This window comes from Papaver somniferum, chromosome 8, assembly GCF_003573695.1.
Source record: "Papaver somniferum cultivar HN1 chromosome 8, ASM357369v1, whole genome shotgun sequence".
Taxonomy (NCBI): domain Eukaryota; kingdom Viridiplantae; phylum Streptophyta; class Magnoliopsida; order Ranunculales; family Papaveraceae; genus Papaver; species Papaver somniferum.
The window spans coordinates 169,490,884-169,508,869 of NC_039365.1; the positions used below are offsets into that span (position 1 = coordinate 169,490,884).

Here is a 17,986-nt window from a genome sequence, read left to right on the forward strand (position 1 = left end):
TCTGTTCATAAAAGAATGAATCTGAAACTCAAGAAATCTGTTTTGGATTCGACTCCAATTCCTAGTGAAAAATCGTCTTCTTCAGAATACGAAAAGAGATTAGATTCACTAGCAGACCCAAGTTATGAATTTCGTGAGATGTTAGTAAGGTTTTTCAAACATATTAAAACCTATTCAGAAAAGGGAAAAACCATTGACAGTCTAGATGATGTCGCAAAACTTATTGTTCAACTAAACGTAAGAATATGTGAAGGAAAACGAGAAACACTCAGTCTTCAAAATAATCTGGCAGATTATATGGAACAAAAATTGGCCTTGTGCAATGAAGTTCATCAACAGACTAATGAGTGTGAAATTCTCAATCAATCGCTAGAACACTCACAGATAAGGATTAAGATCCTTATTGATAAACTTCTCACTGTAACATCTCAAGAGGTATATCTAAACATACGTTTAGAAAAACACTTCCAACAAGGAATGGGTACCTTAATAGGACATATAGAATGTCTTGAACAAGAGGAATTAGCAACCTGTCAACTGGAAGATCTAGACCACACGGGTTAAAGTTAAAAGAACATATCATCCTGGGCACAAGAGGTAATCGAGGATATTGCATCTCTCAATTTTCCTAACAAAGAGGATGGGTTCAAAACTCACGCACAGGAACATGATGATGTTCCCAAACAAGAGAGGAAAAGATCTCCTCAAGAGGTATTTGATGAGGAATATCCTAATCCTAGTACTTAACCGCATTGGAATGTGCATCCTTACAATGCCTAATCTTTGTATAAGGAAGCACATATACCTGGATATCGGAATCCTACTAATATCTCTTATTCAACATAGAGAGAATACACGATATACCTTAAGGATACTTTAATTATCTTTATGTGTAGAAAGGTTGTCATATAAAAACTTGTGTAAAAAGGATAAGTGTATATGTTTGAAGTATCTCTTGATACCGATCTTGAAGATAATATCTTTTTGGAGAAAGTTGTGTTTCAGTAACACATAAGATGCGAAAATCTTTTCAAATCTTGTCGGAATTAATTAATTAAGGATGATATCTATGATTGGTATGTGTTAAAGGTATTTCAAGTATATGTACTCAACGTGTCTGAGAACTTATACTAAAGGATTTATTCTCAAACCAGATCTCAAGCAAAACTTCTGAAAGCCTTGAGTGGAATGACTTCTAAGGAAACTGTTCATCTTCATGATACCTTCAAGAAATCTGGTTGTGAAGATTTCGAAAATGAAAAAGAAGATGTGACTCATCTCCTTGTCCAAAACAGTTTGGATGCTAAGATTGATATTATCAATCTACGTCAAGTCCTCCTCAGTTCTATTGAAACTCATCATAGACAGGCAGCACTACTAAGAACTGTTATCCGTAACCAAAGAAAGCTGATTAAACTTGGTATCGGTAACACGGAGTATGATTGAAATATTAATTGAAAGGTTAATGCTTTAGCCTGTGAACATAATCAAGACCCGTGAAAATAATCAAGAAAAACTAATGGTCTAAGTTATTTTTGAGAATAATTTTATGTAACCGAGATATCAGTCGAGATGCTTCTGATGAAGATCCTGAAAATTTTGAGGAAATTGAAGATGATGTTTGAAAAATCTGCTGAAAAATAGACATTAGTTTTTTATTATTTCAATTTGGTCTATTATGAATAAAATTATTATTTTATAGTATTTCTTGAGATAGTTTTCTGGTTACATAGCCTGTGCTTGAATGCTTTATTTTATCGTTATGTATGTTTATGGGATGTTTAATTTCGGTTGTATTACCTTGATATTCGATCTCATAATGTGTGAACCCTTATGGTTTGGGTGAATTTTTGATTTAGCGGGATTAAGTTCTATCCCATGTTGGTAGGATTTATCAAAGGATCATGAGGGGTTCCTATACAAACAATATGTGAAAAAGTCACAATATGTTGAATCTTTTGGTTTAGCATAAAAGCATATGTGTTTCGAGGTTTTTTCAACTTTTGCATCGCATAGTTAAAACCAGTTTTCAACCTTTCTCTGGTAAAGGTTGGTTGTTGTTGTTCTTTTTTTTTTTGCAAGAGGATGACAACATGATGATATTCTCCCCGGAAAGATATGAAGAAAAGGAGAAGAGGATGTGGAATTTGAGGCAACAATCTTGTTAGTCAATTATTTTCCTGTTTAAGAAAAGCATGATTTTATTTCATATTCTTATTGCTTTTTCTTAAAATTTTCGGTAAAATTGATGTTTATTCCATTATTTGTATATGGATGTTTGATTGTGATTTAAATTGTTTCCGGTTAAGAAAAAATATTGTTATCTTTCGTTATTGTTTGGTATCAATTGTTTAGGCTTACAAAATTTCGGTGCAATTGCGGTACTATAATGTCTATGTTTGTTTCAATTATTTCCGGTTAAGATAAATGATTATGCAAGTTGATTTATTTTGTTTATATGGATTGTTTATGGCTTAACAAAAGTGTTTCGGGATCATTTATTTAGTCCAAGTGATTTCCGGATAAGAGAAACTAAGTTTTTTGGATCTTAGTTAAACTTATCAAATGTGAAGGTTTCGGTTATTCAAGTCTAACCGAATGTCTTAACAAGAATTATTAGTTAACTAACCTAGTATTTGTCTTGTTTAAAAGTGAAAGTTCTAAGTTATTTTTTAGAATAATTAGAACCTGATGAGAAAAAGCACTTGTATTTGTACAATCGGTTTAGCAAAAGAACTAAGATGCTTAGTCGATTTTTGATGTGCTAAACTATTAGGGAAAATTGCTTCGGTCAATTGTTTCCTAAATAACATGTTAAAACCAAATTACTTGTAGTTTCAGTTTTGGTATTGGTTATCTAAAATGGTGTGTAAAACCCTCGTGCTCAACTCTTATAGGATTGTAAATTCTCTTTGTGAGATTTGTAAGATCCTTTCGGTTTGTCCTTTATTTTTTCGTTTCTTTGTCATTTTGTGACAAAAAGGGGGAGAAATATATGGAGTAAACAAGTGATATTGACTTGTTGTGAGTTGGTATCACTAAGGGAAAGGACATTTGTGCTAAAACGTTTATTCTAACGAAAAGAGTGAAGGCATAGACTAAGGGGGAGTCACATACCATATGATATGTAGTTATGAGGAACTACATGAAAATAACAAAGACGTGCGGATTGAAAATCTATCTATCTTACCTTTAGGAGGAGTATTATCTTTGTTATTATAATGTCAGCAGCGACATTTAAGGATTGAATTTAATGTAAGTTTTGTGCTGTTGAACTTGGAATCAAGCGTATGTGTATAATGATTTTTTGTAATTTGTTTATCCATATGATGTAAGAGTTTTGTCACTAAAATTGACAAAGCGGGAGATTGTTAGAGCATAGCTCGGTTGAACCCGCCAAGCGTTGGTATGTCAAGTTTGGTTGTCATATTTTAGTGAATCAAAACTCATTTAAAGAGTTGCTTGATTATATACTAAAGTCAACTTCATATAGGTTAGCTTGAAAGTGTTAGGATATGAGACTTACAAGTATTACATGAAGACTTGAAGAATGTGAAGAAGTATGGAGCTATAACGACAATATCATCCTTCCTCTTGAGGTTAGTAATATTTGACTTGAACTGTTTCTTTCCCTAACGTATCTTTCAAGTCTTGCATATTGAAAAAATAACTGCGAAGCTGTGTATGAAACTCTAATTAGACATAGTATTAAGGAATACAATACTAGGTTTATTGCTTAACCATTAAACTTTGTATATAAGACATCGACATGATCATATGAATGTTATTGTGATTATGCATGGGTATGTGTGAAGATTTCATCCTAGAAGAGCGCATAAACGCATCCAAATCATCCTCTTGCTCATGTTCCACAAGTTTTTCTACAATTCTATACTTTTTACCTCAACCGCTGCCACCTTGAATTGGAGTCTTTTTACCTCCACCACATCCACCTCGAGCACTTGTTCCAGCACGTCCACCTTTTACACTTGTTCCAGCACGGCCACCTTTTGCACTTGTTCCAGCACGGCCACCTTTTTCACCTCGACCACGACCACCTTTTCCTTGCTTAGATTGAACTTTCTAGGGGGGGTGGGGGTGGGTGGGTGGGTGGGTGGAGTGTCCGAGTCGTCGCTAGAAGAAGAAGACCTATCCCTTTTAGTTCTCCTTGGTCGTTCCTCTTCATAAGCATATAAACCTTCTTTCTCAGGGATCATTACGCCTTTAACTCGATTGCGGAGTAATCTTTGTTCAGGTACCGTTAAGTTGTCACCTGAATTAATCATACGAGTGACGTCATTGACCACCCAATTAACTCGTTCGACCTATTTTTTCATATCAATCACACATACTCTAATTATTCATAGATAAAATTAAAAAAAAACATATACAAACATAATTAGTACTGTACGTACCACCATCTTCTACCAATCTTCTTGTTCATTCATTGATGCCTTTGATTTTGAACTCTCTTTCTATGCATTCTTGAAATGTCTCTGCGCCTCCGGATCCAAATTTTCCACATAAGGACGAGCCCGCTCTTGATACCATTCCATGTAATTCGCATCCGCTTCGGAAGTCCCATGAGAAGCTTCAAGCAATCTTCTACTCATTTTGTTTACTTCTTCGGAACGGGCATTCCAATGCTCGATCAACGTTGTTGTTCCATAGTTCAATATGACATCTTTGTACTTAAATTGGGAGTTGGATACGCTCAATTTAAAAGAAGATTTCATCCTAGAAGAGCGCATAAACGCATCCAAATCGTCCTCTTGCTCATGTTCCACAAGTTGTTCTACAATTCTAGACTTTTTACCTCGACCGCTGCCACCTTGAATTGGAGTCTTTTTACCTCCACCACATCCACCTCGAGCACTTGTTCCAGCACGTCCACCTTTTACACTTGTTCCAGCACGGCCACCTTTTGCACTTGTTCCAGCACGGCCACCTTTTTCACCTCGACCACGACCACCTTTTCCTTGCTTAGATTGAACTTGCTAGCAGGGGGGGAGTATCCGAGTCGTCGCTAGAAGAAGGATATCTATCCCTTTTAGTTCTCCTTGGTCGGTCCTCTTCATAAGCATATAAACTTTCTTTCTCAGGGATTATTAGGCCTTCAGGGATTATTACGCCTTTAACTCGATTGCGGAGTAATCTTTGTTCAGGTACCGTTAAGTTCTCACCTGAATTACTCATACGGGTGACGTCATTGACCACCCAATTAACTCGTTCGACCTATTTTTTTATATCAAACACACATACTCTAATTATTCATAGATAAAATTAAAAAAAGAAACATATACAAACATAATTAGTACTGTACGTACCACCATCTTCTACCAATCTTCTTGTTCATTCATTGATGCCTTTGATTTTGAACTCTCTTTCTATGCATTCTTGAAATGTCTCTGCGCCTCCGGATCCAAATTTTCCACATAAGGATGAGCCCGCTCTTGATACCATTCCATGTAATTCGCATCCGCTTCGGAAGTCCCATGAGAAGCTTCAAGCAATCTTCTACTCATTTTGTTTACTTCTTTGGAACGGGCATTCAATGCTCGATCAACGGTGCTGTTTCATAGTTCAATCTGACATCTTTGTCCTTAAATTGGGAGTTGGCTACGCTCAATTTAAAAGAAGTTTCTTCGGGTACAATTTTCTGAACAATACCGATTTGGCGGAGCGTTCTACGAGGATCTAAAATGACGAACCCAGTTGAATGAAACAAAGGTCCCGTATAGGTCGCCACATTAGAAAATACTCTATCACCAACTTCATCTTCTCCATCCTCATCAAGTTTCAAATATGGATCAAAATCCATATTATCGATTGTCAAAGCATCCAACTTTTTACTCATTTCGACCATTTCCGTCTCTTTAGCCTTGTGTTGGATCCCTCCAAAGGGGTATCTTCCTCCTGTAGGTTTCTCTAGAGGCCATGTTGTATTACGAGAAGGCCTCAAGCATTTAAAATGATCGTAAGCCCATGACTACGGAAAATTATAAATAAGATATTACATATAAACCAATATATAAAAGTAAAAATAAATAAACATTTGTTATATTAAAACAAAAAGATACTTGGACAAGAGCAACACATCCCGTAATTTGTGTTTCGTTCCACCTAGAAGCTTTGCAAAGACTGTCCAACACACTAGCAAGGAGGGCGGTGGCCCACGAGTACATAGGTACCTAGTTTGTTTCCGGATAAAGACTGAGAGTCTTCAACCACTGCAAATAACAAGCATTTACCTTATTTCCCGAGAAATTGGGGAAAAAGACAGTCCCAAGAGCGTGCAAAAAGTAAGTTATAGCCGTATGTCTAGCTCTTTCTGCATCCATCACCACCTCTCCACTATCAGTCTTGCGTTTAGAATCCTCAAACTTATCCTTCAGACGAACCAAATTAATCTTCCTTTCCATGTTAATTGTTTCACTAAGTTCACCCGGTGCACTAAATTTCCTTTTAGCTCTAGGTTGGGCTCCATACCCTATCTCAAACTCTTCTTCCGCTTCATCTTTTCCCCATCCAAGACATTCCTTCGCTAAGACACAAAGATGATCAAAAGGCATAGAATTGTTGAAACCCTCAAACACAGCCTTTCCTTCCAAAGCAAGACCAGTGATTTTATTTGCATCATCCGAAGTCATAGTCATCTCGCCGAACGGGAGATGAAAAGTCGTAGTTTCGGGCCAGAATCTTTCTCTAAAACCACAAACTGTCACAACATCATACGTCTTCTGCAAAGCCTCGATTCCAGACCATAACCCCGAAGCTATTACCAAAGATACCACATCTGGATGCTCATTATCCAACGGCCAAAACTTTCCTTCTTGGTGCTTTAGTTTATGGACCGCTTTATCCGGGAACTACAAAAAAAAATTGGTTGTTATAATTAATAATCCATAATAAAATGAAAATAACATATATGTAATTTGATTTATTACCTTTGTGCCACAAACCTTAGCAGCCCATGAAGACGTATAACCAATCAAGACGGAACGATCTCTTGCTTCACCCCAAGGTCTCCCATTCCTCTTGGGAGGTAAAGGAACCATAGAATCAATTACTTGTCTTGCCGTTTCTTTTGGTGGATACTTATTATTTCACTCCTTCTTGTCCTCCTCAACTACGGATTTTCCTTTATCAATAACAGCACCACTAGAAGTGTCAAATTCAGTTTCTCCAGTAACAACAAGTACACCTTCATTTCCTCCAGCAACTCCAACTTTAATTCCTCCAGTAACAATAACTCCAATTTTACTTCCTCCATCTGTGGGAACTTACAACTTGACTACCTAAAGCACTTGTAGCTCCAACTCCATCTCCTCCACCTTCATTTTTTCCAGTAGTCACAACTCCACTTACATTCCTTGCGTTCGCACCCAATAGTTTTGCGTGACGAGGTTGCGGAGTCGGGTCACTATGGGTTGTTACTTCTTGTGATATTTTCTTCTTCTTTTCTTTTGCTCTGTTCAAAGAAAACAAGGCCAAAAACGAAAAGTAGATAAGAAAAAACGGCTGGGAATTTTTGACACAACCAAGCCGTGACATTGAAAAAGGCTAGGAAAAATGGACATTCACAGACGCAAACATAATTACGGATGGGAAATTTAGTTATCGACCTAGCCGAGAAACAAAAAAAGTCTAGGAAGCATAATTTTTGGCTTGGTTACTCCTATTACGGATAGGAAAACCTATACGTGGAAATACATCTGGTTTAATATTCAACAAAGTAACAGATACGGCTAGGAAAATGCTAGCCGTAATACAAAAACGACTAGGAAACTAAATATTACGGTAAGGAAACAAAGTTATGGATAGAAATAACGAGACGTAAATACTACCGCAACAAAAATATTCGAACACAGGAGAATATACAGCTAGGGATAACCTAACCGTTTACAACTTGTTGCGGATAGGATTTCTCCATCTCGTACGCATCGACTATATTACGGCTGGGAGTTTTTAGATATCCCAACCGTAAATCTTACAAACGGCTATGAGTTCTTAGATATCCCAACCGTGTAACATATAAATGGCTGGGAAAATAATAAATCCCAAACGTGAGACCTATTTATGGCTGGGAATACAAGAACTCCCAGCCGTAAGCATTTTCCAGAAACTATTTTTTCAGACCTAAAATTTTCGAAACCTACTGAATAATCAACAAAACGCTTAAATAAAGAGTTGGTTTTTAAATTCATATCTTACTGCTGTCATATCAGGAGTCTCGGCGGCTGGTGCATCTCCTTCATTCACTTCTTCTTGATCTTCAGTTTCATCTTCATTTGGTGAAGTTGGTTTCTCTGCTTTAATAGGAGGTTGATTCGACGAAGAATGACCTATATTTTCCTTAGTTTCATGGTTTTATACAATGAATTTAATCGCCGGAGAATTTTTTTTGAATCGACGATTAATCATTTCAAACAAAGAATGGAACAAGAAGAAGAAGAAGAAGAAAATAAATTGAGAATAAAAATAGATCGAGTGAGTGAGGGGAGGGACGGTTTTTTTTTTTTAATGATTTTCAGTTTTTTTTTTATTTAATGATTTTTCAGTTTTTTTTATTAGATTAGGTAGTTAATGAGAGGGTAGATGGGTATTAAATTAAAATGATTTAGGAGTTTTTGAACTTTTACATAAATCTAATCTCTCCTTATAACATTTAGGTTCCACTTAGTAATTTAATCCCCCAAAATCCCATCCCCTACAGCCCCATTAATAGGATTATAGAGAAAGACGAATGGTGAAGTAAAACAGGAAGGGTGAAGTGAGTGAAGTATAATAAGTGTATATGAGTTAGGGAAATTGAATGGTATATATTTTCTTCTAACTACTGCATCTACGGTGGAGGTTTACACACGTAAATACAGGTGAAATTCTAGGTGTTACCAGGCACACAGCCGAGTCGCACAATTAAAGTTCTGGTGTTACCGGGAACACAAACAGGTAGCACAAGTGGTTTTCTTGGCTGTTGCAAATTGCAACAGCTGAAGAGCAGTTGCGAAATTCGCAACTGCATTTAGATGTTGCGAATTTTTCAGCAGTTGCGCTGCGCAAGAGATGTTGCTAAACGTTGTTGCTAATATGGAAAAATGGTGTAGTGATATACGGTAATCTTGTGTCATTCTGAAGCATGTTTTTTTTTTTTCAATTTGACACGAAAATATTGGAGTTGGTGTCTGTCTATTAATAAAAATCCGAAAATATATCTCAAAAAGGACGCATGCGTAATATATTTTTTCTTTTCTTTTAAAAAGTCTATTTCGTAGATAAGCTGAAAAACGAAGGGTAATTGTGCAAATTTAGCGGACAGAAGAAAGGACACAGAGGTTGGAAATCTTTTTATTATTGAGGGTGTTTTAGTAAATATCGAGGTAGAGGTCACGGGATTGAACCCGACCACCTTCCAATTTTAGTCATTCTTCTTTCGGTTTTGGTTCAGAAAATCAGAAAATCCCCGTCTTTCTTCATCTCAACAAATTCAGTCCACCACCATCACCTTCACCACCATCACCCCCATCACCATCAACACCTGTACCAGATTGTCCACCATCGTTTTACCATACAGATTAACAGACACCAATTCCAAAAAAACTCAATTTAATCGACCTAATTTCTATTTCAAATTACCTTTCAACAACTATTTTTAAGAGACGGGGTTTCAGATATATGTGATTGGAGGTTTTCCGGTAAGCAACAACGACATCAGTTCATGAAGTAGTGAGGTCGATTCTACATCAACTACAGTAGCAACAATAGTGGATTTAAAGTGTTTGTGGTGGTTCTTGCTCTCGATTCAAACAACATCAGCGGTATCATCTCAAGCAGCAGTGATGTAAAAGGTACCAACATCAATTTTGTACACAGTACAAGAGCAACAAATTGGGGGTCTTTACAGTTAGGTACAATTCGAAGGGTTCTTCATGAGATCTATAATGAATTTGATTTTGGGGATTAATGGTAGCAGTGATGGCATCGTACACAGTAACAGGAACAAGACTGGGGTTTCTGATTAGGTCTTGAAATTGGGAACTGTTAGCAACACTCCATAAGACTTGCCTATTATGCCTCAACTCTAAGACCCTGACCAGGAATTCTGTCAAAGTCAGTTGCCTACAATACTGGCGTGTAATCTCATCTAGTTGTTAAACATATTGTAACAGATTGAGATTCATATTGATATAAATATAGTTGTTCTATACACAACAAAGGTGTGGAAGTATTCATCGCAATATCTCTTTCTAATTTGGTATCAGGAGGGTTTGATCCCCTCGCACATCCGCTGTTACAAATCAAACCAACACAAAAAAAATAATATCAATGGCAGACACCACTAATACCCTCAGACAGGTGCAGATTCATCATTTGGTAACATTGAAACACACAGAAACTAATCATATTCTGTGGAAAGCACAATTCAAACCCATTCTAAAGGGGTATGATCTCAATGGGTTTGTGGATGGATCCAAAACAGTACCTGCAAGAACACTACCAAACAGTGATGCTGTTAATCCTGAGTTCACGTCTTATGAACATCAGGACTCCTTAATTGTTGGATGGTTGAATTCAACATTAACTCCAGAGGTACTCGGCAATGTAGCCCATCTCACATCTGCAAAAGACGTTTGGGACAAACTTGAATCGGAGTATGCACCAAAGACATTTCATCATCAGATGAATCTAAATAAACAACTTCATAGCATGTCCAAAGGTAACAAAACACTCAAAATCTATTTGAATGATGCTAAATCCTTATTTGCTCAGTTAGCAGAGTCTGGCTGTGCTGTTACAGCAAATGAAAAAAACAGGCCATAAGCAATGGCCTCAATCAAAGTTATGATACAATTGTCACGGCGTTAAGCACTGTAGATGACATGGACATCGACACTTTCTACTCGCATATACTTACCTTTGAGATGCGTCAAGAGCAGCAGTTATCATTATTGCAAACCCCAGTTGCAAATTTAGCTGCATCCCACGCAGGGTCATCCAGCAGAGGAGATCCTAGGAGGTTTGACAATCAGGGATATCAATATAATAACAACTCATCAAGCAATCGATCGCAGCAAAATCCACGAAATCAACAGAATGTAGAGAAGTGCCAGATCTGTAAGAAGAAAGGACATCTGGGTGACAGATGTTGGTTTCGTTATGAGAAGTCCAGTAACAACTCATATCGTTCTCCTGCAGCCTATGTTGCCTTCCCTGGTGGCCATCAGAACAATGAATGGGTGACTGACACAGGAGCAACTCACCACCTTACAGCTGACATGCACAACCTGTCAATTCCACATGAATACCATGGAACTGAACAAGTTCATGTGGGAAATGGTAGTGCACTTGATATTTCCAACGTTGGTAATGGTTCCTTTACTCTGAACTCACGTACTTTTATGTTGAACAATATCTATCATGTTTTTGAGATAAAAACTAATCTTTTGTCAGTTTCACAATTTTGTAAAGACAACAATGTCTTCTTTGAATTTAACTCTGGTTTCTTTGTTGTAAAGGACAAGAGCACGGGGAGTCTGCTGCTAAGAGGGTTCAATAAGAATGGGATGTATGTGTTTGATGGAGTTTGTTTGCCAAAGTACTCAATAAAACCAAATGCACTAGTTTCCTCAACTATTCCATTATGGCATCAGCGTTTAGGTCACCCTATGCTGAGCACTGTTTCAAAAATTTGTCGTCAGTTTTCCCTTCCTGTTAGCAATAAAATTTTTGAGTAATGTCACTCTTGCCATGTGAGTAAAAGCAAGAAGTTATTTTTCACACTTAGTACCACCACTTATAATAAACCTTTGAGCTTAGTTGTCTCAGATATTTGGGTATCTCCTTCTTTGTCCAGAACTGGATTTCGCTATTATATCTTGTTTATGGATGTGTTTTCCCATTATACATGGATTTTTCCACTAGTACAACATTCTGATGCTTTGCAAACATTTATTCTGTTTAGAAAGCAGGTTGAAAATCTTACAGACAACAAAATAAAAATCTTTCAGTCAGATAATGCCTTAGAATACAAACAATTCACCTCTTATCTAAATGACTCAGGCATCCAGCATCGTTTCTCATGTCCTCACACGTCTCCTTAAAATGGTTTAGCTGAGCGTCGAATCAGACATGTCACTGAGTCTGGTTTGGCTTTACTTTTTCATGCACATATGCCAAAAAAATTCTGGTCAGATGCCTTTCTTACTGCATGCTATCTCATTAATAGACTGCCGAAGTCACGGTCGGAATCAAAAACTCCACTTGAACTTTTATTCAATAGGCAACCAAATCATTCCTTTCTCAGGGTATTTGGCTGTTTGGCATATCCTTGCTTAAGGCAATATAACAGGGACAAATTAGAACCTAGGTCTCTCCCTTGTGTCTTTATTGGTTACAGTAATGCTCATAAGGGTTACATGTGCTTCCATAGAGAATCAAACAGGATCTATATTTCTAGACATGTCAGATTTGAGGAAAACACATTCCCATTTGAATCCCTCAAGCAACAGTCACCGATGTCAAATCCAGGTGTAGTGCATTCTAGCACAGGTATTTTCTTTAAATATTCTTTTTGCAATAGTGGTGTACAACAGGCTGCCAATCATCATCAACTGTCTGCTCCACTAATTCAGGAAGATACTCCAATTCAAGCAACTTCCTCAGTCTCTCGTAATACACCTGACATGGAGCTGAATATATCATCACCTGCTGCATCTCTTTCCAATGCATCCTCTACTAATGACTCAGCATTACCAATCAGACCTGTTGTTGCCTCTGGGGAGGACCTGAATGGAGGCCAAGTGCATCCTATGATGACACGTGCGAAATCTGGCATCCACAAGCCAATTCAGAAATTATGTCTCATTTCCTCAAAACACTCTTTGCCTGATGCAGACTTCATGGAACCAACCTGTTTTTCAGCTGCAAATAAAAATCCAGATTGGAGGGAGGCGATGGATGTTCAAATTAATGCACTGATTCGGAATGGGACTTACTCTCTTGTCAAATATGAGCATGGTATGAATGTTGTGGGATCGAAATGGGTTTACAAGATCAAACAGAACCCAGATGGTACAATTAACAAAAGGAAATCCCGTCTGGTGGCCAAGGGTTACAACCAGCAAGAGGGCATCGATTATGGTGAAAATTTTTCCCCGGTGGTTAAACCATGCACCATCCGTCTTGTTCTATCTATTGAAGTTATGCATCACTGGCCAATCAAGCAGTTGGATGTCAAAAATGCGTTTTTGCATGGAACATTGGAGGAGGATGTTTACATGCAGCATCCACAAGGGTATGTAGATGCAAACTACCTTACACATGTCTGCAAGTTGCACAAATCTCTTTATGGACTCAAGCAGGTGCCTAGGGCCTGGTTTTCAAAGCTCAGCAACTATCTACTTCATTTAGGCTTCAAGGGGTCAATTGCAGATAGCTCACTTTTCATTCGCCAATCAAATGGGTCAACACTATATGTTCTGGTTTACGTAGATGATATTATAGTTACAGGTTCTCATGCAGATGAAATATCTGCTTTGATTGCTGACCTCAGTGCAGTATTTGCACTGAAAGACTTGGGTGATTTATCTTTCTTTCTGGGCGTAGAAGTGCTCAGGCAAGGTGATGAGCTAATTCTCAGCCAACGTAAGTATGTCACAGATATTTTACGTAAGACAAAGATGGATGGGGTAAAACCAGTAAACACACCATTGGCTGCAAATGTTAAAATTCAGAAGCAAGGTACTGGTAAGTTTCATGACCCGAGTTTATATCGCAGTGTTGTGGGTGCGCTGCAGTATTTGCATTTGACGAGACCAGACATCTCTGTTGCAGTAAACAAAGTCTGTCAGTATATGCATGACCCTTATGATGAGCACTGGGATCTGGTGAAACGTATCATTCGGTATCTCAAAAACTCTATTGATTATGGTCTGCATCTCAGACCTTCAAGTGATATTTCCTTACAAGCCTATTCTGATGCGGATTGGGATGGCTGTCTTGATGACAGACGCTCTACTAGTGGCTACTGTGTATACTTTGGGGGCAACCTAATTTCCTGGAGTGCAAGAAAGCAAAAGACTGTCTCCAAGTCCAGCACAGAAGCTGAATACCGAGGCATTGCAATTGCCACTTCCGAGATAATCTGGATACAATCATTACTACGTGAAATTGGTGTTCACACCTCGCCACCTATACTTTGGTGTGACAATTTGGGAGCAACGTACTTAACTTCTAACCCCTTGTTTCATGCTCGTACAAAGCACATTGAGATAGACTACCACTTTGTTCGTGAGCGTGTAGCATCAAAGCAGCTACAAGTCAGGTTCATTAGTTCAAGAGATCAGATAGCAGACATCTTCACTAAGGGGCTGCTAGCGCCGAGGTTTCATTTACTGAGAAGCAAGTTGCATCTTCACGAGTTACAGTACAACTTGAGGGGGAGTGTTAGCAAGACTCCATAAGACTTGCCTATTATGCCTCAACTCTAAGACCCTGACCAGGAATTCTGTCAAAGTCAGTTGCCTACAATACTGGCGTGTAATCTCATCTAGTTGTTAAACATATTGTAACAGATTGAGATTCATATTGATATAAATATAGTTGCTCTCTACACAACAAAGGTGTGGAAGTATTCACCGGAATATCTCTTTCTAACTGGCACAAATGTAGTTTTCTTATAAAAATTGATTTGCTGGGTAAGAAAGTTAATTTTTTGGATTTGCGAGAAGCTTGGAGTCTGGTTCAACAAAAGGTCGAGCAAGAAGGTCTAAGATGACATCAAGATGTACCTGAGGTTGCCTAAAAAGTCATATAAGAATGTTGATTTTTTTTATATTCTTGTTAAAGAAAAAACGTGACAACAAATCAAGGGAAGTGGTGGTGGTATTCGAAATGCTGTCAACTTAAATTATTATTTATTATGTTGTTGTTTGTTTTCATTGTTTTGGAGCTAAGAGAATTGAAGTGGGCGTTAGTTATCGATTTTTGAGTCACGCTTTCAGTCGATTTCTTCGGTCGGCCATTCCACCTGGCATTAGTCATCTAGTTTTATTTTGACCAGGGTGTTTGGATATATCTGGAAAGTTTATTTTTCGAAAAGCCAATAATTAACTTGGCGATGAAGTGACGATCCAAAGCCAAAATGGTAACCTTTTGTAAAGTTTACTTGTACCCTTGGTATCCAAACACGTGAACATGAAAAACTATATTTTCTTGTAATTTATTTTTGTATTCTTCAACGAGGGAGAATCTCCTCACACTATCTCACATGTTGGACGTCATTCTTACAAATAAAAACTAAATAGTAACAAATTTGAAGCTAAATTTTTTGGGATATATTTCTCTTGCAAAGCTTGATATACCTACCGAGATTCCAAAATATATAACACAAAATTGGTTAAAAAGATCAAAATCAACAATTCCTGGGTGAAAATAACATTTAGATTTTAATACCGTTTAAATGGACAAAAATGTAAAAATAGCCAGGATGTAAACAATTTCATCCTACCCATTTTCAAATACTTTTTCTTATTTATAATTTACATCAGGATGCATCCAGTTTCATCCTTGCTATTTTTTAAGTTTAAGTCAGGATGAATCCAGTTTCATCCTTGCTATTTTTCTGGTGTCCATTTCATCCATACTAATTTTTATTCGTCCATTTGAACCATGTTTTAAAAATATTTGGACAAATGACCCATTTTCCGAATATATAACAACATCATTTTCCGATGTTAATTTTAACGTTTAAAAATCCGCCGATTTTCAACGGTTAAAGTAGTAGAAGGTGATATTATACATTTCGGAATACACTAATCTTTGGGGAAACATAAAATTCTACTCCCTCCGTTCTCTTTTAATAGGCCAGTTTCTATAAATAAAAATTTCAAAAAAATAGGCCAGTTTCCTAATTGGGAAAGTCAAATGTTATTTTAATTTTTGGGACCACTTTTCTCTTAACTTCTTTTGATGACAAGTGTCATGTGGACCACTTCACTTTAATTCTTTTGCTAACAAGTGTCATGGGGACCATTTCATGTCACTTCTTTTATTGACAAGTGTCATGAGGACCACTTTCAATGATTAATTCTCTTAATTTCCTTAAATTTCGCTAAAAACAAAATTGGCCTATTAAAAAAGAACGGAGAAAGTATAAGAAAAACATATCCTTCAAATATTGATTTAACCGTTTGATTTTTATTTACAAAAATGACGTTGAATAGTGAGATGGTCTGAAAATAAAAGTGAGGGGATCCTTCCTCTTCTTCGATAATACTACTCGATAAGATCGGGACAAACCGTTGACCCTTATACCTAGTTAACCCGTTACTAATACCCCCAAAATCCTCATTTCCCTATAATTCAGCTTTCCTCTCTCTCTTTTCATTCTGAATCTCATCCAATCCCCATTTCCTCTCTGCTGCTGCTGCTGCAAAAAAAAAATCTCTCTCTCTCTCTAATGGCGTCTGGTTCTTCTCACAGTCTCCTCTTCGTTTCTCTCCTCATTCTATCTCTCACAATCGGAGCTTATGCAAGACCAGGCGTTCATTTCCATCCTTGCAAAACCTTTTTCATCTCATCCTTCACAATCTCTACATTCAAACCCACCCAATTCGCAAACCCTAATTTCCCAAATCAAAGCCCAACCGATTTCGTAACAATCTTCACCGAAATCAACCGATTCAATCCTCACCACCACCAATTACAACAGCCTCAATTACCAGATTTGCCTCAACAGCCATTCGAGATCTTCGTTCAGCGTCAACCAGATTTCGAGTTTTCTAGAAGAATTCCAAGAATTCACCGTAGATTCCATAACCACAACCACAAAAGTTTTGATGAAACCTTTGGTGTGAGTTCCCTTCGTGAGAGGACTAAGGATATTCTTAGTGTTGTGATGGCTCTTCTTTTTGGAGCTGGTTGTGGTGCTTTGACAGCTGCTACTATGTATTTGGCTTGGTCTTTGATCACAAACAGGTATGAATTTGTTAGATCTGAAGAAAGTGATGGTGATGATAGTGATTTTGAATATGAAAGCCCTAAGAAGATGGGCTATGTTAAGATCTCTTCAGATCCGGCTCCTGTTCAAGCAGTTCAGGTTCCTGCCCCTAAAGAAGTGGTGTAAGGAGGTAATTAAGGTTAGGGGTTTATTAAAAAAATGGTGGTGTAGATATATTAGTAATACAAAATACAATATGAATCTGGGTTTAAACTCCCTATGAATTCTATGTTTTTCTTTTTCTTAAATTTGTATGTGTTTGTGGGTGAAAACCTGTTTACTAGTAATGCAAACCTTAATTGTGTTGTTGATGTTTCTTATGTGTTGTGAATTTTCTTTAATGTTCTAAGGGTTCTGCTTGAAATTCATATTAGCTAGGTGTTTCGGGTTTAATTTGGTGTCAGCTTGGTAAATTATGTAGTGTCCTGTTGCTCCCTATTGAGTGTTGCAAGCAATGCAAAGCGTGAAACTCTTGTGTTTGCGCCAAAAGATGTCAATTAAACAATTAGGTGAAGCCTAAAGGATTGTGATTAATTTCTCTTGATAATGCAACTTGTGTATCTGGTTGAAGGTGTGGATAAGTATGGAAGTCTTCGAATTGTGATTGTGTTGTAGTCATAAACCATGAATGTTTGTTTCCTTTGATACCTTTTTGGATAAATCTTTTGATATTCGTTTATAACTTTATATACTTCACATGATGTCAAGTTTCTAGAAATATTGCTGTGAAGTAAATCTGTAATTTTGTGTTGGTTCAGTTATTCAGTAGGTTTAAAGACGTGGAAAGATTTATCTGTCAGTAATTCACAAAAGAGCGTCTAGTGACTAGTCAGTCTATCTATATTGGATTGCATTTCATTAAATTTGTTTCAGCATAGACTCGAACACCGTAGACTGAGCTGTAATGGTTTCTCAACAAGAAATTGTTTGATGATTAGTTTTCTTCGATTTCACCATTACCTTTGTATTCACCTCTCTTGTTTGCTC

The 17,986-nt window shown here is 37.3% G+C and overlaps 1 protein-coding gene across 1 annotated transcript; it reads left to right on the top strand.

Annotated features, from left to right (window-relative positions):
• Positions 1–16,347: 16,347 nt before the first annotated feature.
• Positions 16,348–17,317, top strand: LOC113303930. Its single transcript, XM_026553009.1, has one exon. The coding sequence runs from the start codon at positions 16,460–16,462 to the stop codon at positions 17,123–17,125; it is 666 nt and encodes a 221-aa protein (XP_026408794.1). The 5' UTR covers positions 16,348–16,459; the 3' UTR covers positions 17,126–17,317.
• The last annotated feature ends 669 nt before the right edge of the window (positions 17,318–17,986 follow it).

Coding starts and splice junctions, on each gene's coding strand:
- LOC113303930 (XM_026553009.1), top strand. CDS start 16,460: ATGGCGTCTGGTTCTTCTCACAGTCTCCTCTTCGTTTCTCTCCTCATT.